We start from the raw sequence: 24,333 nt of genomic DNA on the forward strand, positions 1-24,333 counted from the left end.
CAGGAGAGATAAAAGCTTCTTTTTTTTAATCCTAAAAGATGCCTCTTCAAACTTGATTTCTTTATCTTGCAGTATAATGCAGTCAGCTATTCTTAGTCTTACCTCAGAAAAAACAAACTATAGCCTGGGGAGTGCTGGTCTGGGTGTTGTGGGGTAAGTTGCTTTTCCTGAAGTGACACTTCACACCTTACATTACCTGTTATGTTTCCACTTTCTCTTTTTTTCTCTCTCTGCTCTCCTTTGTTCCTCCCTCCTCATCTCTCCACCTTCTCCTCTATTGTGCTGTTTAACTTTTTATTGTGCTGCCCGTTTGCCTGCAGCCAGGGTCTCTCCACTCCACACCTGACAAAGCCTTCATCTGTATTCCTTCTGATGGAACTGCGGCAGTGATGAAACCAACCCCCACGCAAAATGCAAAAGGGGTGGGGGGGAAGAAAGCAGCCTAAGCAGCAACAAAAAGCAGATCATACCATGTCTTGACTTAAAAAAAAAAACTCTCAGTGGGAGATATAAAGATACACTCTTTCTGTGTGTGTGTGGATACGTGTGTGTGCGTGTGCGCTTGTGAGGCTGCACATTGCACTTTGTGCTGAGTTGGCAGATTAGGCTTCAGGATGGAGAATTCAAATTATGAATACAGCATGTGTGACTGTGCGAGTGAGAGAGGGCGCGAAGGCAGGATTTAAGAATGAGTGACAACATCAGAGGGCTGAGAAAACTCTAAAGCAGCGCTCGATACCTTCTCCACCGGATCCGTTGTTCGGAAGTCACGTCCAACACGTCTGATTTCTCTTACTTTTAATCTCAAGCCTCTCTTAGCGTGCCGCAACATTGCTGCATGACATCTCTTTTCCACGGCTTGATTTGTATTTGTTGACAGCAATAAGAAAATGACACACTGGTGGGGGCTCACGGGACAAAATGTGCTGCGCTTTGCAGTACAGTCATTTGTATTTTGGAACCAAAATTGGGCAAAAAACTGCATTGCGTAAAGTGATGATCTTGATAAAAAGTGATGAACAGCTAAAAGGGATTTAATTCTTTCCTCTTTTTTTTTTTTAGCTGGCCTCCGTGAAATTAAATTCCAGGGTCTTGATTAAAGTTGGTTGGTTGTTATTATTCGAGGAATTATATTCCTCTATTTCACCCCGTTTTGCTGTGAGCCTTGATAAAACTGCATTTTGCTTGGAAACATACACAGTATCTTCAGATTGCACGCTTCAAGGCAATACTCCCTGAAGCGCTCTGCCCATTTCATCAAAAAGACATTCCCTAGGACTCCAGGGAGTAAAGCCCTATTTGCACAAGATTAGTATTCCTGTGTTGTTTAATGTGATTAAACTCTTACATCTGTGTTTGTTGTGCAGCTCTGGAAAATTGAACTTTGTGTTATATTAATGGTTGAGTTTCCTAAATGATAGCAAAAGGTTCCTTACCTACAAAGGAATAACGTATCCAACCTACACTGAATAGATTTCAATACATCGAACATTTTTATGTAACAAAATAGCATGGAATATGTAAATGTAACTAAATTAGTTAAAAGTCAGGAATTTGGGGCACTTTTTTTAGACTGCTTTTGCAGTATATTTTAACTTGTTCTTTCTATGAATTTGCAAAACCAAAAGTCAACCAAAATTTCCTTTTTATATTTTCCATTGTAGACTCCATAACCTAATGGTGCATAAAGCACCAAAAAAGATTGCAAAAAGAAAAAAGAACACATGAGATCCTGATTCGCCCAAGACTAATATGATCCGAAGACCTTGAGGTTGGTGGTTCGATCCCTGGCTGCTCCAGTATGCATGCCAAAGTATCCTTGGTGAAGTTCCTGAACCCCAAAGCTCCCCCCAATGCAGTCAACAGAGAGTCTATGTTAAACAGAAGGCACTTAAAATGTAGAAAAAGTGCTTGTATGAATATATAAGTGAATGAGACGTTGTATAATGAGCTTTAAGTACCCAAGTAGAGTAGAAAAGCACTATATAAGAACCGGCAATGTAAGATCACCAGTTTCTAGAGGTCCCCAAGTAATAGTTTGTGGTGTTAACAGGGCTTTAGAAAAGGCAGCTTCTTCAATCCTCTACTCAGTCTTCTCTTTAGGTGATAGAAACAAAGACCAGTGTCCTCCAGTTAAACTCTTCCTCAAAAGAAGCACCTAGTCTTTAGTTATATGCTCCTACATACCATTAAACCATTTACAATTAAATAACTGTTGCCATAATCTGTACAAATTCAACTGTTTTTTGTGAAAGTGAAGATTTATTGGAGATCCTAAATGGCCTTGTTCTAGAGTTATTACATTCACAACTTGACCTCTGATACCGGGATTTCAACTTGTCCAAGATGTTTTGCATTCTTAAAGGCAGGGTGAAAACAATACACTGTCAGCAAGCGGCTACCTATATGCCTGTTCTGTTTGTGCCACACAGCGGATGGCGCTGCATGAATCAGGTGCAATATTACATTTTCAACCCTCCCTTTCACAATTTCCACATTTAACAACTTCTTCGTGCAGAAACTCGCCACAACACATTGACTTGCTGCACCATTTAGTGTTATAAATTGATGGATATATTGGACCATAACACCTCTGCAGTTTCTGCCTTGCAGTTGCTAGAATCTGTTGACAGTAAAAGTTAATTTTTTTGAAGGCACCCAGGATTTGATGCTCCATTACAGGGTCAGCAGACAACTCTGGTTGTTCTTTAGGTAAAATGTATTTTTAGAATTACATTGCTAGATAACTGAATCTTTTCTAAAGTTGTTGGCATGTGTGGTGCAGACCAAAGAAGATCCTCATGCCAATTGCGAAGCATGGTGGTGGAAATGTTATGGCTTGGGGTTGTTTTTCTGCCTCAGAGACAAGGCCTGGGCCCGGTATATTAATGACGAGGTGAATTTTGAACTGGATTGTTGAACTGGACCTTTCAAAGAGTTAACAAGCCAACGAACATGAACAAATCCGTCAAGTAATTGGTCATATGAAGGCTTATTGAACGGTCTAGTCAACGCCACATCTGAAGGCTGCTAAAATGTTATGGAGTGATTTGCAAGTAGCATATATGCAAAGAAAAGAAACTCTTCAAACGTCTTGCAGCTGAAAGAATATTTTCAGCAAGGTGTCAGAGACTGGTGTGCAATTATGCAAATTGCCGCAGAGTTATTTCTACTGAAGTGGGCAATGCTAGCTTTTAAAGCCGGGGGGGGTAATTACATTTGTAGAGAGTCTTACTTCTGTTGATGTTTTTCCCTGAATAAGCGATTGAAAAAGCACATCATCTTCTGAAGTCATTCACCTTTATCTCTACACGCGCTTTTAAATAGGGACTTACAAGATGTCCAGTTATATCAAAAAGGCAACATTTTAATGGAATACAGTTATTTTGTCACATAAAAATAGTCTTTAAGTTTGTCAAATATGACCATCCTTCTGATTGACGGGGCAGAAACTAAAATCTCTCATCCTGAGTTTCGGCACACGTGAATGATTTCGAAAACCAATCAGCAAAAGAGGTAGTTTTGTATTAATTCAGGGCCTCGCATTCATATTATCTGCAGTCATAATAAAAGAAAAATCTCAAAACTGAGCCCAGCAGTATGTCTTGCTCCTTGGCCCCAAAGAGATCAATTAAGGGTGGATCATAGCGTTTCACAGGGCCCACGTCTACCTGTGCTTGCCCGGTTTCACCCCCACCCCCACCCACCTCCCTGTAGTCAGGCAGTCCGCTCTGACAGGCAACACTTTTCTCTGCAACCTCCCCTGACAGGGTGAGAACACATCCATCAAACGGAGGCAACCGCGACAGACAAGCTTGGTGCGAGACAACCTGTCAGGCTGGCTTGTGTTCCACTCGGCATAGCTTTGCCCTCATTTCATCTTCTTCTCTGTGTTTTACACTGTATTTTTTTTTTTCTTTTTTCATTCGGACTCTCTTTCACCCCCACCAACTCCCATTCTCCTTCCACCAGATCAATATTTCTGTTACTCTCAAATGTATATGTTTGAAGCTGCTGACTCTCTTTTGTTTTTAAAACAAAACTTCTGTCCGTTTCACTCAGTAATAAGTGTCAGAGGTTATATTTGACACAGCTTCTGAACCAACTTCTTTACATGCTTGTCTTACAGTACGTGTCGAGGTTTTTCACTTATTAGATACCCCCCTTTTTAATTTCTTTTTTTCCCCTTGCATTTCAGATGTGCAGTGCCCGTCCTTACAAGTGGAGGACTGGAAGTTTCCCCAGAGCGCCAGGACCAACATCACCGGTTAATAGATGAGCTCCAAACACACCAGCTGCTATGTGACTTTTATTTGGTGTGGCTGCTCACGAATGCCTTACCCTTTGCAGGTTTTAATCTGGTGAGGCGATTTTCCCTGCTCAAGAGCAAAGATGTCAAGAAGATCCGTAACCCTCGAGGAGCTGTCATCCTCCGCTTGGGCAAGACTGCGCTCTTACGACCCAGCGAGTAAGTCCGCTGTACATCTGTTTCATCTGTTTCTCCGCGCATCTGCGGACAAACCCGTGCACGAGCACGCAGCGTGGAGCTTTAGATCGTTGAAGATGTTTTACTGGGAAAGAATTAGTGAAGTTCTGCAGGTTTTCCAGCTTTCTAGAGGCCTGTGTGGACGGGCTCTCTGTTTCCATGTCATATCTGAACAAAGAGGATGGCAGAGAAACTGAAAACCCTCGGCTCTTCGGCCTCTGAACTCTCACTCAACATGTCAGCGCAGTGCAGTGTGTTTTAAAAAAAAGGAAAAGGAGAAAAAAAAAAAGCAGAATCTTGGCGATCTGTATGTCGTGGGTCAAGCTGTGATTGCATTTCCAGAAATACCCATTCATTTCCCTCACCACCAACCCTGGCTTGTAAACTGGGCTGTAACAGCTTGTTGGTTTCCCACTTGCAACCGCATGTACTTATTATAACTAGCTTTCATAATGAAATGCATGACTTATTTGCCTGAACAGAAACTATAAGAGTGACGTCTTAATTAGAAGGTGGGCCACAGTTAGCTGGAAAGAGGGAAAAAAAAGACTTTAAAGGCCGTATTGGGCAGCTTGTTCTTAACTTGTTTCTACATGAAGAGACCCGCAGCCATAAAATGCAGCAACTCATGGCTTCACTCCCTTCCGTGCTTTTTGCAGCTTGACATGGTGTAATTATGCCTTCTCGGGGTGTTCACGTTGTTATTACACAGCAGTCGGGTGTAGACTGTGTTTGGAATTGTGTGAAAATTGCTTATTAGAGTTCTGTGCTGGCTGTTTTTCCGGCTGGATGAGCTTCTCTCTGCCCACCGATAAAGCAGTATTTCACAACGTGCCAATTGGGTCAGCGCGCAGTATTTTATCACTCTGTCCAGCGCTGCGAGCCGTGAGCTCCGCTCACTTGAAAGGCCCGATAAATCTGTCCACTCTTTTCGGTTGAGACGTTTTGTTCTAAAAGTGTCACATATATTGTTTATCACAGACTTGGAGAGTAGTCGTACTTATGAAAAAGGGGCGAGAAAAACTGAAAAAACAACTGTCACTTCTTGGGAAATCAGCATCTTAGGAGCCAAAGAGGAAATACCAAGATGTTTTTGTTTTGCCTCTAACCATACAAAGAAAGGATGGGAACGCCATCTCTTCCCTGCTGCTCGTTTGGGATTTTGTGATTATTGAAATTTCGATGCCACCGAGAGCTCCGCTGTCAGTTTTATCAGTGAAGAACGCTACCTGGGCGACTTCTTTTTAACTGAGACAGAAAATAATCAATGTTAGCACATCAGCTTTGCCTTCTGGGTACCTTTCACTTTGCTTGAATTGCTCTATACATAGAACTCACTGTCATTTATGGGGTTCTCTAAATAATTAAACCAAATCTGAGACAGGCAAATCAAATAAGGGCTATTGTCTAATGGCTATGAATGCTAATTTTCTTCTTTGTTATTTGGTTGTATAATTTTTTTACTCATGACTTTAACTTGCATCCATTTCAATTTTTGAACAGGTTACCAATATTTGAATAGAAGAGTGCAGGTGCACAAGACTTTAAAGGATGTAGTTAAGGGTTAAGTCCAGAAGAACAATGCAGAAGAACAGTATCTGAAAGTCAAATTATAGGAGAACTGGACTGAAACTCAGTGGAAACAGGTTACGTGGAGTTTTAAACCATCGTCTATAGCAGTGGTCCCCAACCTTTTTTGTGCCACGGACCAGTTTATGTCCGACAATATTTTCACGGACTGGCCTTTAAGATGTCGTGGATAAATACAACAAAATAAAACCAGTACCGGTTTGGGGCTGTATTGTAGCCAGTTGTCGAACTATGAATGCAGAAAAGTACAGTCATATTTGATCTGTCATGCAATTCCATCTAGAAAGTGTCTCTTTGGCAACAGCTTCATTTTTCAGTATGGTGATGATCACTAACACACTGCCACTACTGTAAAACCTGGATAGAAAAAACACAGTGGAACACTATCAGTCATGGATTAATCTCCCCCGAGCTCAGACTTCAACATTATTTAAGCAGTGTGGGATCATGTTGACAGGGAATGGAACAAAAGGCAGCCACCATCCAAAGAAGAGCTTTAAATGTCCTTCAAGAAGCCTGGAGAACTATTCTGAAGCCTTCTTAAAGAAATTACGAGAAAGCTTAAAGAGAGTTCAGGCTGTGTCGAAGGATGAAGGTGGCCATACCAAATATCAACTTTCAAACTTGTTAGAATTGTTCAAACACTGTTTTCTTCCTCATGTGCTCTATTTCCATCTTACTGAAGAAGTAGTTTAATACACAACTGCACCTATTTACCATTTTCCTGGCAAAATATGAAGAAATGAGGTTCGTCTCAAGACTTTTCGCAGTACAGTATTTGTGTGTCCCTGCAAGCATATGTGTGTGTTGCTCTGCATAGATGTGGCATCTTGCGTTAGATTTGACCCCTTTTTTCATGCAAGGTCAGGCTGCATGGGGTGTTTGTAAAACTAAGTAACAAACAACGCACATCCAGCTCCGACTCGCTGTCACTCACACGGCTTTTTAATTCATTTCCTGTGAGGCCGACTCAAGTGAAGGACGTGTGTTCTGTAATTGGAAAGTGGTGTTTTGCTTTGTATCCCAGGCTAATCCAAGCTAATGCAAATGAGTGACAGTCAGACGAAGCTACTCGTCTCCCGCCTCTCTCAGCTGTCTGCTGACAGTGAAATGGGCACCGGTCACAACTGGTCACACGCATTTTAATTTCAGAGAAATATAATGTGGTTGCTTCGAGCGTGTTTCTGTTATGCAGCTCTAGTGTATAGAAGTCCTGTAATGTTATGGAATGAGGCCATGGTGGAAGCTATTTAAGTCAGAAATGAGATGCGTTTAACGAATTTGAGACTCACTATCACCCAGCAGGAGTGGTACAATTTGTAGTTTAATTTAAAAATTGATGCTGCTCTTATTAAAAAGAAAGTAGTTACAAATTTATAGTATTAAGATCAAGAGATTGAAGTGGTGGGGGCTCATGAAAAAGCAAAAGAGCAAAGATAAGTTGCAGCTGTATTTTTGAAGAAAAAAGGCAGATTCGGGATAACTCGGTAAGGAGAGACATATATACTCCTAGCTATTGTTGTCTGTAACACTCTTACTGTGTAGGATTTGATCTTTTTTCTCTTCTCTAAATCAAACTTTCTGCAACAGCTTAAATGTCATTTTTCTAGATGGGGGCGGGGCTCTGGAACATCATTTATTAGCAGTGCTGTCACCTGCCTCTGGGGATGTCAGTATCGGTCAGATTGGTTGTTCCACTGCTTAGGTCTGAACCAGAACATCTCAGAAACTACAGGATGGATTGCTGTAACCCTTGGACTGATATTTGTGGTCTTCAGAGAATATATTGTAATTGCTCCACTGATCACCTTGGTTTACCCTCTAGCTCTGCCAGCAGGAAGACGTATTTTTGCTTTTAGTGAAATGTCTGGCAGCTGTCAAATTGACTGACATATCATCTGATACAAATTTGTAGAGGCAGCCAAGGTGCCCAGAGGATCAATCCTAAAGATGTTGGTAATCCCCTGGCGTTTCAGCTAGCACAAGACACTGACATTTGTGGTTCTGAAAGAAAACTCTCCACTCACGGATAGATGAAATTGATGAAATTTAAATCATACATTGACTGTCCTCTCAAGAAGGATTGTGATAGAATTTATTTTTTTTTATTTTTTTCCTATCAGCTTCAGCTGTAAAATCAGCATGCAAGCATTGTCATTGTGGAAATCCAAGCATGCTAATGTTAGCATTAAAGGAAAAAGTATATGTCCGCTATAGCTTGAAATTGTGCTTTTTCCCTTTTTTTGTGTATGTGTCAGGTTCTAGCTGTTTAAAATTCCTTACGTTTAGTTGTGTATAAAACCATCAGGGATAGAAGTCCTCTCCACTGAAAGCAATTGATTCCAGCACAGTTAGAACCCAATATAAGGGTGTCTGTATTCCTCTCCAGGTGATATTCTCATCTTAAACTAGAGATCTGCTATTTCAACATTAGATTTCTTCTTCCCATCTTCCCCTGTGCCTCTCTGGCTCACAGAGACTTTCTTCTGCTGCCTTCCTCTTTCTCTCTCTCTCTTTTCTGTTTTTTTAACAAGTAACTTTCTCTCAGAGTTAGAGTCTAGATCTGAATCTGCTGGGCCCCGCAGTGAGTGATTTATCTCCCCGTTGCATGTTTGTGTGTATATGTCTGACCCTGAACATAATAGGCCAAGTTGCAGTACTTCCAACTTAAAAGTCAATAGTTTCCGTACTATGAGTGCTTTTGTGCCCTGCAGCTCATGTCACTAATCGACAGCAAAACAACTGTGTTCTCAACATTGGATTTTCTGTCTCTCCTCTCCATTTCCCTGTCTGTTTCTATTTCTTGCGTGTGCTTTTTCCATTTCATTTCCACAAGTTGTGTGAACCCCAGCGTTTCCTATATATTATCTCTACCTATGTGCGGATTAGTTAAAGGCAAATTCTCATGCATCTTCATATTGTACCAAGTTTTCTACTCTCTCATCTTTCACTTGCTTTCTTTCATGTGTTTTTCTTTATCACCCTTTTCTTCCACTCATCTTCGCTTTGTTTTGACATCCTGTAGTTGGCTGTTTTCCCTTGGATCTTTCCTCAGTTATAAATCACTGTCACCCCACTTCTAGGAAGGGGAAACCAGCTGCTCCTTCATCTCTCAATACATCTGCACACTTCCAAGCAGTGAATGCGTGTGTGTGCGTATGTGTATTATATTTATGTGCTTAGGTGCCCTTGACCAGCAACTGAGAGATGAGGCTTGCCGGACTGTATCTGCTATGAAAATTAATGCCAAAGGGTAACACACGGGCTTTGCATTGTACTGCAGTCACAAAACGTATAGTGCAAAAAAAAAAGAAAGAAAAAAATAGAAACGTAATGGGAACATGCATGGAAAAGAACAGGACTCACGCAGAAGTGTGTAAATACACAAACACACACAGGATTACTTTGTTACTCTGTGCTCATGAGGATGTGAAGGAAAGATATATGAGCCCAAAGATTTGTCCCTATGAGTAAAAGCCCAATTAAATGAGATGGCAACTCTCTGGTTACTCACTGTCTTCATGTGAAGACGTGGTTTGCAAATAACACACAATAACCATCAGTAGGTTGGTACATATATTCGTAACCCATAAATACACATAGTATACACACCTATAAAGATTTCTACACATGCAAATTATTTAGTGGTGCTGCAGTACAGTAACTACATTCCCTTTTCTGCTCTCCAAGCTAATTCCTTACTGGACTGGCCAATGATTTTAGGTCATTGGTCATACATATTCATATACAGAATATATTTACAGAGATCTGCTAAGACTTATTAGACCGCTATCTCTTTTTGGGGCTGTCACATAGAGACTTTGAAAGGCTCTATGTGACGCATCACGTCACATGTTAGATTTTCAGTTCACTCAGAGGCCACATAGTACATAAGATGTGTTGGCTTGAAAAGGTTAAGCAGCAGATTTTCCCCTGAGAAGGCAGGTTTTGCATCACACATGAAGCCATTATTAGCTTATTTGTTGGACTGTTGCAGTTTTAAATGACTCAAGTAGTTTTCATGAACAATCACCCCCAACTGGTAGATGGCTGCCCCTCGCTAAGTCTGGTTGTGCCGGAGTTTTCTTCCTGTTAATATAGAGTTTTTTCTTCCCACTGTTGCCAAGTACTTGCTCATAGGGGTCATCTGATTGTTGGGGGTTCATTTCTATTATTGTATGGTCTTTACCTTACAATATAAAGCACCTTGCAGGTGACTGACTGGAATGCCTTCTGGACGACCACTAAGTGAGGCGAGACTTCTGTCCTATTCTGAGGCAGATGCAGGATGCTGGAGAGATTATGACTCTCGGCTGGGTTGGGAACCACTCGGGTGAGCTAGAAGATTTGGGATGTGGGAAGTCTGGGCTTCTCTGCTTAGGCTGTTGCCCATACCACCGGAACTCGGATAAATGGTAGAAAAGGTGTGGATGCTACCCAAATGCCAATTTAAAAAGATGAGTCTTCAGCTGCCTTTGAATGCATACACAGATAAGCTCACAGAAAATAAACTGGATGGGAGAGAATTCTAGAGAGTGGGGGCCACTACTGCAATGTCTCCATCACCTTTAGTTTTTATTATACATTTCAGGATGGACGATTAGCCCTGATCAGAAGACCTGAGAGTCTTGCTGGTGACATATGGTATTAAAATTTGCCAATATAGGTGGGTACTTTATGCAGAACCCAAAAGGTGAACAGCACAACTTTGAATTAATTTCTAAATATGATGCAGAGCAATTGCAGTAGGATGAAAATGTATTATAGTTCTCTGATGATGAAAACAAGAACAAACTAGAGCCTTAACATTCAAATCCAACCTTAACATCTGGTTCTCATCAACAGTCATTCCCGGGTCTCTAATAGATAACATAAACAGGACATAACAGGAGAGGGAACCCAGATTTCTAAGGACCTGGGGGACTAGGCAGGCAGAGATGCACACAACGATCTTTGCTTTATTCTCAGTCAGCTGGAGAAAATTACATAACATCCAGGCTTTTATGCAGTTCAAAAGCTTTAAAACACATTGAGGCTTAAAAGTGATATAAAGCAGAAAATCATCAGCATAGAAATGATAAGAACTGTTTGTGTCTCAAAATCTGATATAAAGGAAGTTGAGACATCCAAACCTTTACTGGCTAATGAGCACCAAAAGCACTGGATACAAATCTATTTCCCAAAACAATGGAATGACTTCATAACACCTTTTGTTAGCAATCACTGGGAGAACTTATGACTGTAGTTTTAGTTTTCTATTCATTCTTCATAGACTCGTAAACCGTGAATATTCCAGTTTTTCTTTTCCTGTTTTTTCTGCCTTTTTCATTTCTCCTCCGATAAAGAGAGTAATGCTCCAAAGAAGCATCAAAAACACATTATAACTTTAAACTTTATGTTTTTAGTTTGTAGCACAAGCCCTTTGTAGTTTAGCTATTTTCTTATTTTTAAAAAATACTTTTGTTGCTTGTTCTCAGTGAATTCTCTAAAGTGTGAGAGGCTAGCACTCTCCATGAGCTTTTAGTATAAAACTGGAGAAGTCCCTCTTTAATCATTCTCTGTGTGCAGCTTCACAGTTTGCAGCTCCTGTGAATAGAGGAGTGTCTTGGATCTGACCCCTCTGAACTTCTGTGCTCCAGCCAGGTGTTCCCCTATGGCCTGCCAGAGGAGTTCACTCTGGTCTTCACCCTGGCGTTAAAGAAGGCTGCCTTGAGAGACACCATCTACCTCTTTCAGATATCGGATGCGCAGGGATATCCACAGGTGCGGCTCCCTCATCATTTCCTCAGTTTTACACTTTCTCCCCCTCCCCCTCACTACTCTCTTTCCTTCTGTTCTCTCATTACTTGCTTCTCCCTTGATCTTTCACCTTTTTATCCCTCTCACTTTTTTGTCTTTTCATTCTCTCCGCCGCTCATCTCTCTCTTGCATAGTCATCCACTTTCCCTTTCGATTTCTTTTCTCTTGTGACATCTTTTCAATTTTCTCCCCCCTCTTTCATTCCATACGGCTTTTGTCCCCTCGTATTTTTCATCCGATACCCTCTCTTTTGCTCCCTGTCTCTTTGTCAGTCTTCTTTCGATCATCTCCGACTCTCCTCTTTCATTCACCTTCATTGTTATTCACTTGTGTTCCATGATGAAGCACTGGAGTCCCTCGGAGTCCCGATAATCACTAAGAGTTGGAGGCCAGATTTAAATACTTGGCGTGTATGATGGATGGAGGCCAAGTCGCCTCATTAGCAGTGATTGATTGGCTGTACTGCTTGTGTGTGTAATTAATATGTCTTTCCCCTTTGCTAGTCAATTGTACAGGTTTGTTAGGTGGTAATCACGTGTACGTACTGTATTAAAGTTTGTTGAAACCACTGCCAGTCAAACACTTTGAGATATACTTCTTTTTGTTTTACCTATTTGCATTATTTTGAGTTTAACTGGTACAATGCCACCTCATTTATCCTGTTCTTTGCCTCCAATTAAAACCCAGCTCTCCGTAGACGTCAGCGGCCCAGATCGCACCCTGTCCTTTCGAGCCAAAGGGGCAAACCCTTCAGCGGACCTGGTGGGTTGTGTTTTCACTGGAGAGGGAGTGGAAGCCTTGATGGATCTGCACTGGCACAAGTTGGCCCTCAGTGTCCAACACGGAGCTGCTTCCCTCCATGTGGATTGCAGCTCAATTGAGACCAAACCCCTGGAGCGCAGAGGAGCCCTTCCCTCTGATGGACACACTCTGCTGGGTATTCGGGCGTCAGATGCTGGGGCTGTGCAAGTATGAGATTAATAAAAAATATAATAATTTTATTTTTATAGTGTCAACAATAAACAACAATTTAAAAAAAATACAGAAAATCATAAACACACAGGATATAAAAAACTTACATGTATAGTTAACAGGAAAACCTCAGTAAAGACACTTCCTAGATAGTAGATACAGTTGGACCTAATCTGGCATTAGCAAATGGTGTGTGTGCCAGATGTGTCCCAAATGGTTGAAACATATCTAACATCTGGCCCCTATCAGATGGACTTTGGCAGAGTTAGACAATCTGAGTCAGCGTTATAAGTAAAGACTAAATGAGACCCATAAAATAGGGCCACATTTGGGCTAAACATTCAGTGCTCTTATGGTTTTACAGAGGGGAACCCTAAAAGCTGCTTTTGATTTACTTGGGATGCTCAGGAAGAAAGCTCCAATGCTGAGACACGAACAGCAAGGTCTCATTCACCCCGAGTAACAAAGTGAGTGGCTGGAAAAAACCAGGAGACTTCTACCAGAGGACTCTATAGGGATTAAAATATCAGCAACGTAACCGAGAGCCTGATTGTGGAAAGCCTTAGCCATATTTTAAAATCAGTCCTCAAACTCAGTTCATAAATATGCAGAAAATGGAGCGACGTGATCTGTTTTTTTTTCTTCTGTGGCGTGACTTAGGTGCTCCCAATTTCAACAGTGAGGCTTCTTTCACAAAGCTGGGTGCAAAACAAATGGAGAGCGGTGCAATCTGCCGCCAGCACATTGATTAAAATAAAGTGGTCGACAGAACTCGAAGCCAGATTAAAACACACCAGTTACCAGAGTTTGCAGTTGTCCTTTTGAGCCTCCTGAGCATGTTTCAGTGTTGTGAATTAAGCAAGATTGGAACATTTTTTTTCCACCCAAAAAATTAAGTCTTGTTTTTTATAGACGGTATCAATCACAAGTTAAATTTAGTTTTTTTTAACTCCTCTAAAACATTCAATACAACTGCAAGCAAAGCCCAAGGTTTGCCAAGGGTAGACTTTTTTTAGCTAGTGCTTGGCCATTCCATGCTTTTAAAAATGGTCTACTGGGAAAATAGAGGGACATTAGGCAAAGAAATATCACACGCTTGACTTCACGGTCTTGACTGTTGAGGAGCTTTTGATTAAGATTAAGGTTTGCAACGTAAATGTCATCTCAAGTTACTATTTGAGCATATGGTGACCTTTAGTCTCTCTCTGTATGAGGAACAAACTGTTTCAGAGGTGTTATGAATGAGCCAGGTTGAGGTTAGTGCCACAGATGAGGGCATCCTAGAGCACAGTTGAGTAATATAACACAGTAGACCCCTGACATTTAGAATTTCACCACTTTATCGAAGCATTTATCCAGGAAAAAAGACATTCCCTACCATCCTCCCATAAATGCCTTTCAACTGAAATCATAGATATTTAAGCTTATATGTATGTGTATATGCGTCTGTTCTACACCCATAAGGTTTTCATTCCTTTAAGACAATCTCAATGAGTCCTGATTTAAAAACATAAGCGAATATATGTAGTGAATTGAGACTATTAGTGCTAAACAGATCCAGTAATCCGGACAATTAATTTAATGATCGGTTAACCGGCCTAGCTGGGAAAACAGCTAGGCCACTTTTGTCAGTTCAGGGGGGAACACACGCACACTCTCACACAACCGCAGACATTCACAGGAAGCATCTGATGAAGTGATTTTCCATTGCTTTACATTAATGAGAAATTAATTGACTCTCAGCCATGTTTACTGCCTCATTTACACTTGATGTTCTTAATAAAATAAACAAAGCAAAGTACCCTTAGACACCGCCATATCCAGCACTGTATTTACTATCCTCTCTCTGTCTGTCTGTTTTTTGCAGATGGATATTCAGCAGGCAATGCTGTATTGTGACCCCTCACTTGCCATGCACGAGGCCTGCTGTGAAATACCTGGGGCACGGGTGAGAGTGGAAACCCTTACTGTCTTTACCAGCAACTATAACTTTGTATGGAGCAGAGGCTAATAGCAAAGAGTTTAAATGAAAACTTTAGCTTTTTGGGAAAATCGTTGCTTTCTTTCTGCGTCTACGTGCACTTTACAGCATGCCCTACTTTAGCATAAAAAAAAGCTGCTTAGCGCACAAAAGAGCTAGCTTAACGCTGTTGGAACACAAAAGAAATCTACTTACTGACATCTCCAAACACTATCAAATTAGACCAGTGTTGGGGCACAAAAACTTTAAAGCAATCACCACAGAAATGGAGGCTGCAAGCCTGACTGTTCATCACTGCTTTTGTTACCTGTTGAAGATGAGGATCTGGCTGCTGGGCTGGTGTTAGCATACACTCAGCTTCAACAGAATTCTGGCTTCTTGGCTAGCTTTGAGTTGTGTTAGCAGTAATGCTGTTATTTCTGTTTGAAGATCTTTGGCTTGTTTAAACCCGAAGTTCATTAAAAATTCAAATAAAGTAAAAAAGAGTTGTTTTGTAAACCTGACTGAATGTAAATTTGGGGCAGACTCTTACTTTTGTTGAACCAAAGCTGAGCTGAACTGAGCCCCGGTGACTGTAACTCAGCACTTGTCGCAGCTCCATGACAGTAAAAGTAATCTGTTGGATGGCTTTTACTGTTAAACAGCTGCAAGAAAAGCTGAGTCTGCATTATCCAAATTAAATACCATAAAAAAAGTCTCTGCAATTTCTCTTGAGACTTTATGGGTTTTTTTGTTAATCAGCAATGCTTTGTCTTTATAATGCTCTATTCTGTTTTTCCCCCTCCACTTATTTTTGGTGGTCAGAAAGGAAGAAAAAAACTTGGCTGCAGATCATGGTATGCAGGAAGCCCATATTTTTATAGGACTCCATCAGCTGTTTGACTAAGATTATTGTCTTAATTCTGCTCCAGAAACTTTGTTTGAATCTATAATATGTTAATCGACAAGAATTTAATTTGGTTATTTGCACATAAAATGTGATTTGCCAATATTATTAGCTTAAGGCGTGACTAAAAGCCATTTTCGAACATTCACGTTCCTTGTCGCACCTTCCAGAAGCCATTTTCTATTCTGTTTCATTGTTTTTATAGTTCGTTGTCTTTCTCTTGCCTGTCTACCTCTTTTCTTCTGTGTTTTTGAGCGGTTATTGTTTGCAAACTTCAGACAAGCACCTTATCAAATAGAAAACAGATGCATTGGACTGAAAACCCCATAAAAGTGTGTTGAGCAAGCAGTTGTTCATGGGAAGAATTGTAAACAGCCAGTTCAGAGTTTATTTTTAAGCTGAAGGTATTTCATGAATTCACCCAACTTTTTGTAGCAATTCTCCAGGGTTGTCTTTGCTTGCGTGTCGTTTCGTGCATGCATATGTGCCTTTTTCATTACCAGATGAATTCATGGGAGGGATACAAACAGGGTGAGAAGCTCCTTCAGAAGTTTGAAAATGCAGAGGCCTCTGGAGGAGGGATTGGATCCTGTAAAATTGATTAGAGGGTTTGAAGACGAAAACCTCTTCTCCTTTGCTCATGGCGTGTGTGCTGCAGGGCCTCCTCCAAGCGGCGTTTAAATTTGAAATGAGAAGTGGAGGAGCACATACATATGTGTATACGCACACCCATGAAAGTTGCAGCGTCTTGAAACGCAACTACATAAGAGCAGATTTTGTTTCTACACACAAAGTCAGCCACTATTATGTTATTTGAATGTGAGCGCTTCTTATCAGAAGGGACTTATCCCAAGCATCTCTTAAAGTTGGTAAAACATGATTTTAACCAAATTTTACATCCTACCCAAAGCAGAAATTTGACCTTAGTGATCTAAATCTTGTCTTTGCTCTCTTGCAGTGCCCTCCTGATGCTCCCAAGAGCCGCCGTGCTGCTGAAAACGACCTGTTGGACAACACATTTAACCAGGTAAGACTACCGATGCACAACACATGTACAAACACAAAGCGAGAAATTTCTAGTTGCTTAGAGATAAAAATAATAATAATAATAATTACACAATAATCACAGAACAGCAGCACACACTTGGCAATTATAAACCATGTGGACACCACTACTAAAGATCAATAGGACGTCAGTGGTATTTCAACTGATGTAAGCATAGCAAGTTACTGATAATACTTCAAAATGTTGTACTACTTGTACAAATGTATTTAATTTATTAAATCAACATTAGTTTAAAATAAGTTTTAGTGGATTCACTCCTACACTGTCTGTCAAGGAGAATTCTCAGACTGTCACTGCCTCCATTTGTAATCACCACATCTACAAAAGACATCACAAAACCATAAAGTGAATAAAACATATGAAAAAAGTATGAAAGGAGCATACTTTGTTCAGATTTTGATTTTTTTTTTTTTTTTACTTAATGTATGTTAATGTGAGTCTGTCTTCCTCTTGCTCTCTCTCTTGAGATCTGGTGTACATAATCGTGACATCAAAGTTATATTGGCAAGAAAAAGTCAGTTAGTGACACTTTAGAAGAGTCTAATAATCACCACTGTCAAACTCACACATCTCCAGTATGTGTCACTACGGAGCCCCGCAGGGGACATTGGAGAAAAAAAAATAAAGCTGAAGTCTTGCGAGATCTCGCGAATGTTTTTTCTTCTCAGCTCGAAGCCGACCGGGAGGTCGAGGCACGATGTGCTGGGAGTGCGATGATAAACCGAGCAGAGTTACTTTTGCGTGAGTCCTTATCCGATGTATTTATAGAGGACATGCAGAAATGTTCTTTCCCATGGTTTTTTAAATACTATTTACCAGTCAACTATAAATCAATGACTTTTCAATAGTGGACAAATGGGATGCACCATTGGGAGAGGGGTGAAATGGAATAGTCCAAACGATAATAGCTTTATTTTTTTTAGATCAACTGTAACTTTATGACTTTTCAACCTTTTTGTTGCCACCTACTCTACACTTACTACTCTATACTATATTTTCTAACGTTAGTTCAAGATTTATTTAACTTTAACCCAACCATACCCATATGGAAAAGAAATAGTAAAAACTTATATGTGATTACTCATGAAAGTGGCCACTTTCTCATTACTTTCATACATTGTTTTAGTAAGTATCAAAAACATACAAGTTTCATTTTATAATTTTTCAAGGGATCTTATATCTGTTTTCACTCTTGTATGCTTTTCATACAAGTTTCACACAAGACAGATACAAACTTTATAAGATTTATATATATCTTTTCCATATGGGTAATGATGATTTAGATGAACAGCCAGCATTGATTTAATATCGTCTTACTGTCCAGAAAATATTGTAATCACCTCTCAGAAGAAGAAAAAGCCCAAAAAAAACCCCCCCAGAGTCAACAAGATATTCCTGCTTGAAGTCCACTTGAACGTATCTCATGGAAAAGGAATATCCCTCCTCTTATTCTCCTACCTATGTAAGTTATTTGTCGAGCATCAGTTTAAATGACCCACCAAAGAAAACATGTTTGGCTACTGAAGAACTATGGCAGAGTAAATGGAGGAAAGCATCTTTTTTTACCCTCCAGGTGGACATTAGGATAATGAATCGATGTCATGCGGAAACTACGAGGAGACACACATGCACCAATTACCGTACACAGCAGATTCGCTTCTTATGCCCAAGTATTTCTAATACCAATGACAAACACTTTACTCTAGGAACAAAATGAAGGGGGGGGGAAAAAAACAAACCCTTGTCTCTTGGATCGTGAATTATCTCCCCCCCGCCTCTCATCAGGCATAGAAATAACACAGACAAACACAGACATACACTTGGCCACAACTTTGTTCTTCAGGCAGTTTGAGCTGTCTGAGATGCTCCTGCTGGCAAGCAAACGCCGGCCAGCAGGACTTGTACCAAATGGCTTTGTTGTTCTCCGTTGAAGCTCCACCATGGACAACATGTTTTCTGCTCTGCAGTAGTCTTTATCATTTTGTCATTTTCTGTGACTTCTGTTCAGTAAAGTCTGCTGGTAGCAATTGTTCAAAGTGTCTGTGAGCAGGGTCCAACGCATGACAAATAGAGCCTTATGCAGCACATGGGAGACATTTTTTCCACAAATTGTCACAATACTTTTCAAAATTTATTTTTTGTTCTTGCTTTAATATCGCTTGGTATGTGGAAGTTCTTCCAGTAACATACAGGCAATTTATTTTTGTTTTCACAGCTGCCTGTTTTATTATTCATATTAATGGGACATGTATCTAATTATGCTAACTTAAAACTCTGGCAGATTCTAAGACAGTAATCAGTCCCATAGATGGTTTCCTCACCTTTCACTCTTTCTCGCCTTTTCTGCTATTATAAGTTCTAGTAGACTGACTGCTTTTAGGTAACAAGACATTTAGTCTTATTATGATTAATGTTTTTATCTCTACTGTACCCGTTCTCTCTCTCTCTCTTTTTGTTTTTTAAAATAGCATAGCGCTCAAAGACTGGTAATTCTAATTTCATCTGTGTATCACTTTTGTACACCCTAAATAAACTGTGAAATCCAAGATTCCAGTGTGTGAGCCAGATGTTATTGATGCATACCAGAGCAACCATTAATCTTGGATTAACAGAGAGACAGCAAGTTAACCATGTCATATGTGAAGAGACTCGAAAAACAACTTCTCTAGACGTGGATTCCTTTCTTTTTCATCTACAAATAGCCTTCTACTACTTCTAAACATGAAAGTTGTTTTAGAGTGGCTGGAGTAAAAGTTGTACACCGTGGCTCTAGAGGGACCTGCGAAGTTATGTCACTTAGCACTTAGCATGGTTCAACACTTGGTGACAAAACCCGTTGATGGACGAATTGCTTTCTGTATAGCTTTTGGGCTATTTTTTGTTGTGTTTATGTGCTTTTTAAGGATAAAGACTGAACCTGAAGATTTCAGGTAACAGAGGCATAATATGAATATAAAGCTATTGAAAGAAACTCAGCTTAGGTCATCAAAGTGAGCATTTTTTATGATCATTATGTTTTTTAAGCAAAACTTAAATTAAAAAAAAATTGTAAAATATTCTGTTCCTTCCCTACCTCACATCTGATTTATGCATACACCTGCTTTAGCTCAGCTTGTTCCAACTCTTCATGCATGTGGAAAGAAATATTCAACACAAAACTCATCCAAGAACTGTTCAAATCTATATACTGGAATGCCTCTTTCATTATGTATTAAAAAATAATATAGCTCTTAAGATTAGTTAAATACAGCGTGAAATAAACAACAACAGTATTGCACATGTCATTGTTTATTTAACAAAAACTAAGCCAAAATGCAGACGCAGCGCATGAAAAACTAAGTACACCCCTGATTCTGTACCTTCTAGAACCACATTTAGCAGTATGGTATAGTATAGTATATTGAACTAATCAGCTTTTTGTATAACTTAACACAATGCTGTGGAATTTAGGCCCACTCTTCTTTACAATCTTGATTCCGTTCATCAACATTTGTAGGCATTTTTTATGTACAGCTCTCTTAACATCTCACCACAACATTTCAATCAGGTTGAAGTCTAGACTTTGACTGGACCATTGCAACACCTTGATTCTTTTCTTTTTCAACCATTCTGTTCTAATTTCAGCACAGCTTTAGCTGACTCACTGACTGTAAGGTGTCTAGAGCCAAAATCGTCACGCCTCCATCACCATGCTTGACAGTTGGTAAGAGGTGTTAGTACTGACGTTTGACTTTCACCAAACAAAAGTACTTTGCATTATGGCCAAACATGTCCACTTTGTTCTCATCTATCCAAAGGACAATAATCCAAAGGTCTTGTGGTTGTTTTAGATGCAACTTTGCAACCTAAGCCATGTTGATACGCTCCTGTAAGAGAGATGCTTTCTCCTTGCAACCCTTCCAAGCAAGCCATACTTGTTAAGTCTTTTTCGAACTTTAACATTACGCATGCTAACTGAGGCCTGTGGACTGTAGCTCTTTGGATTTTGGAGCTTCGTTGAGCAATGCCTGACTTTGGGGTGAAGTTAGTGTGATGATCACTCCTTGGAATATGGGAATTTCTTTCACTTGGGAATGCTCTCTCACTTTAGAATCATGGATGTCAAATTGCTTGGAAGTTTGCTTATAACCCTTTAAAGACTGGCGCCCAGCAATTGTTGCTTCTATAACATTATTGTAGATTATTGTTTATTTTCATAAAATAATAATGACATGGTGTAATATGTCATTTGGTTTTGTATTTACCCACCTTTCAGATCTTGTAATCACCAGTTCATTTTTTTCTTTATTATATCCTGATTTTGTCCTTTATCATATCCTGAAATCTCAGTTGCATAACCTCCCCTTACCCTGGTGATATGCTAGACAGGCTGCCAGGCTGTCGGGGCTAAGAAAGAGCGACCATTCACACTCACATTCACACCTACGCCAAATGTAAAATCACCACTTAACCTTCAGTATAATGCATATCTTTGGACTGTGAAAGGAAGCCAGAGTGCCTGGAGTGAACCCACACAGGCATGTGGTCACAGCAGGTACTGCCTTTCTGAAGTATAACAAATCTCACCCTCAGTGTTTCTTATCTTTGACCACTGGAAACCTCTTTTTCTTGCTTTCAACCCAGCACCCCCAAAAGGTCGTCTAGTCCTCAATAGACTCAATAGTCCTTTGTGTTTCGTTTCCCCATCGTGTATCTCTTGGACTTTTTATGATGAGGTCTAACACCAGCCATAAAAACGACTTCTCCCCTCTTCCCTTTACTGACATGCTTTCTTATTGTTCACTTCCCAACTTTCCATCTTGGAACAGGTTGTTTCCGCTCAGCGTTCTGTGCTTCCTCTATCCCTCTTGTTGTTGGCTGTTTTTACTTATTTATTTTGTCTGATTTTTTTTTTTTATACTGTGCACAGCAGGGTCCATCTCTTTACTTACCCCAGGGCTCCAGAGTTACAGCGTTTGGTTTCTCTCTCACTTTACTCATCTTCTTTCATCTCTTTTTCTTTTTCATGAAAACCAAAAATAAAGAATAAAGGATAATGACCCATGTGTGCAACCATGATGGCCCTTATTTCATCCTCCTTTGTTCTTCTTCTGATGCAACGAATTGTAATGGTAACATAAATTTACGGGGATGCGCCGGACAAGCAATAGGAAAACAGAAGCTTCTCTATGCCACTCCTAAAAAGAAAAAATGTCATGTGATGTAGAGCCCTGTGATTTTTTTGAGGGCATTTGGTTACTTATAGGAACAAAGCACAGGAATTAAAAGGAACTAGAAACATACCATAATAATAATGTAGATTAAACAAATTTGAGAAGGAAATCAGACTCTGGTAAGAGTGTTATCACACCAGCACCAAAATGCTAATCTATTTGAGTCAATATGGCCGAATATTAGCTAATCAAGTCATTAAGGTGAAAATCATGGTGGTCATGGTCATGCTCAAATATGAGTTGAAGAAAACAAAAGTGCCTGACGTTTTCTTTCTTTGCTTTCTTTTCTTCTTTTCTGCCAACAGGAGATTTTTGCATCCAAGGATCTTGCAGAAAAAGTAAGTCTCGCATACACACAAAGCACATGTGGTTCTATGGTTTTACGGTACTGAATTTCTAACCACATTGCGCACTTGTTGCATAAGATGGTCGCCTCAACGGAAGAGAGCTCTGGGTTCAAAAAGTGAAGCTGACATGTTCTGCGTTTGTATTCTGGCGTTCTTTAGGAATTCATTAAAAGAAAAAAAATCAGGTTAGGGAGGAATCGCTAAGAACTTATTTGCAGCCTAGGATGTACCCTTCCTTTGACCCCAGTGCATTCTGCAATCTGAACCGGAAATATCAGCCATATGCATGGATAACAACTCTTTCGGCATTTATATGCTGTTGAAACAGAAACCCGAAAACAATATGCAGGCCATGTGTGTGTGTCTGTGTATACGTGTGTGCAGGCTGCGTATATGTGTGTTGTGCATGGGACTGTTTCCTCCTGCCTCCACACATTCTCACAGCTTGCTGACTGACTGAAGACTGATTTACACCTCATTATTCGCTGGGTCTCAGTTGGGAGTTGCTTCTGCCTATTAATTTTGTCATTCACCTACAATAGGCATGTTCTGTTCACAAATAGAATACAAAACTCCAGACGCTTCATTATGTTGCTCCGGTGTGTGCTTACTAATGCGGGCTGCCGCCTCCGCTGACTTCCTCAATGTAGGTTATTACCTGGGTTGGAACATGCAGCTTGCCCTGCCGCTGGGGGCACACACACACACACACACACACACACACACACACACACACACACACACACACACACACACACACACACACACACACTTTCAAGGAAACAAAAGTGAGTTTTTCGTTTGTGCTACCAATGTAATTTGGTCAAATTATACAGGCAGCTGTTTTATTCAAAAGTAAAAAAATGGTTGTGCGACCCATAGGAATCTATTGATAATACGAGGAGATATTATGCATCGCTGATGCCAACAAATGCACCAAACAGGCATATGAATTAGTATGATTATTGTCATAAATGATGTGAATAAAGGGTTGATTTGACTTGTGCGTCACAATCCCAAAGCTCAGTTAGAAACTCGTTTTCGTCGCAATCTTGATGTCATTCTTTTTCATCTATTCTTTTATAGTTTGTTCGTCTTATACGAGTGCATTCTTGGGCATGTCAGTCAAAATGCTCAGCATCGCCAAGCTGCATGTTTTCATGAAAGATTCCTTTATGATAGGGGGTGTCAAACGTAAGGCTCAGGGGCCAGAATTGGCCTGGTGAAGACTCCAATCTGGCCCACTGGATGGTTTTGGAAACTGTGAAGGAGAACATAACTTTTAACATGTTTTACAGGTTTTCCTACAGACAAAGGCCTCTCCCATAGCCATTCATATTACACCACAGTAATTAAACTATAGATTTCTATACTTTTACACATTTATGTTTTATAATTTAAGCCCAATTAGTCATGCTGAGAGATTTCTTTTATTTTCTACAGCTGCATTTCTTTATCGTGTAGAAAAACTCTGACATACTGTTGAAATTGCTCTTCTTTTTCTTATATTAGGATTTTCCATTGATTTAAGGTATACTTTTATACATTTCTGTACATTGACAGAAAGGGGAGGTTTCACTGATCTGGTCCATATAAGATCAAAATGGGCTGTATGTGGCCCACGATATGAAATTAGTTTGAAATCCCTGCACTTTGAATAAAACCTTCTTGTTCCTGTTTTAAGATTTGTCAGTGAAAGTTTTAATGCACTACAATAATTCAGTGAATTGCATTAGAGGAGATTATGATTTTTTTTATTTACACTTGTAGATTTGCATTAGTGTCCGCTGGCTTGAGACCTGGCAGATGGAGAGAAGGATTGCCAAAAAGTGTTACCAGAAGGCTCCCTGACAGAATGTTGGTGCCTGTGTTCTCAGATGTTTAAGCTCATAGATTATGATCTGTGCTGGTTAGCGTAATGAGTAGTGAGCGCCTTTGTTTTGGGATGGCGATGTCAAAAATAGAGTGTGCTTTGTGCGGGATATCGAAACCT

General features: G+C 40.1%; 1 protein-coding gene across 5 annotated transcripts in view; it reads left to right on the forward strand.

Annotated features, from left to right (window-relative positions):
• The window catches only part of col16a1 (collagen, type XVI, alpha 1), an 83,857-nt gene that overhangs the window by 14,669 nt on the left and 44,855 nt on the right, over positions 1-24,333 (forward strand). For all 5 annotated transcript variants that reach the window (XM_026156035.2, XM_080296404.1, XM_026156034.2 and 2 more), the window contains exons 3-9: positions 4,199-4,267; positions 4,351-4,468; positions 11,716-11,839; positions 12,563-12,844; positions 14,715-14,795; positions 16,673-16,741; positions 22,299-22,331. In XM_026156035.2, coding sequence (XP_026011820.2) covers positions 4,199-4,267; positions 4,351-4,468; positions 11,716-11,839; positions 12,563-12,844; positions 14,715-14,795; positions 16,673-16,741; positions 22,299-22,331 — 776 coding nt within the window. The remainder of the gene's footprint in view (positions 1-4,198; positions 4,268-4,350; positions 4,469-11,715; positions 11,840-12,562; positions 12,845-14,714; positions 14,796-16,672; positions 16,742-22,298; positions 22,332-24,333) is intronic.

This window comes from Astatotilapia calliptera, chromosome 22, assembly GCF_964374335.1.
Source record: "Astatotilapia calliptera chromosome 22, fAstCal68.1, whole genome shotgun sequence".
NCBI lineage: Eukaryota > Metazoa > Chordata > Actinopteri > Cichliformes > Cichlidae > Astatotilapia > Astatotilapia calliptera.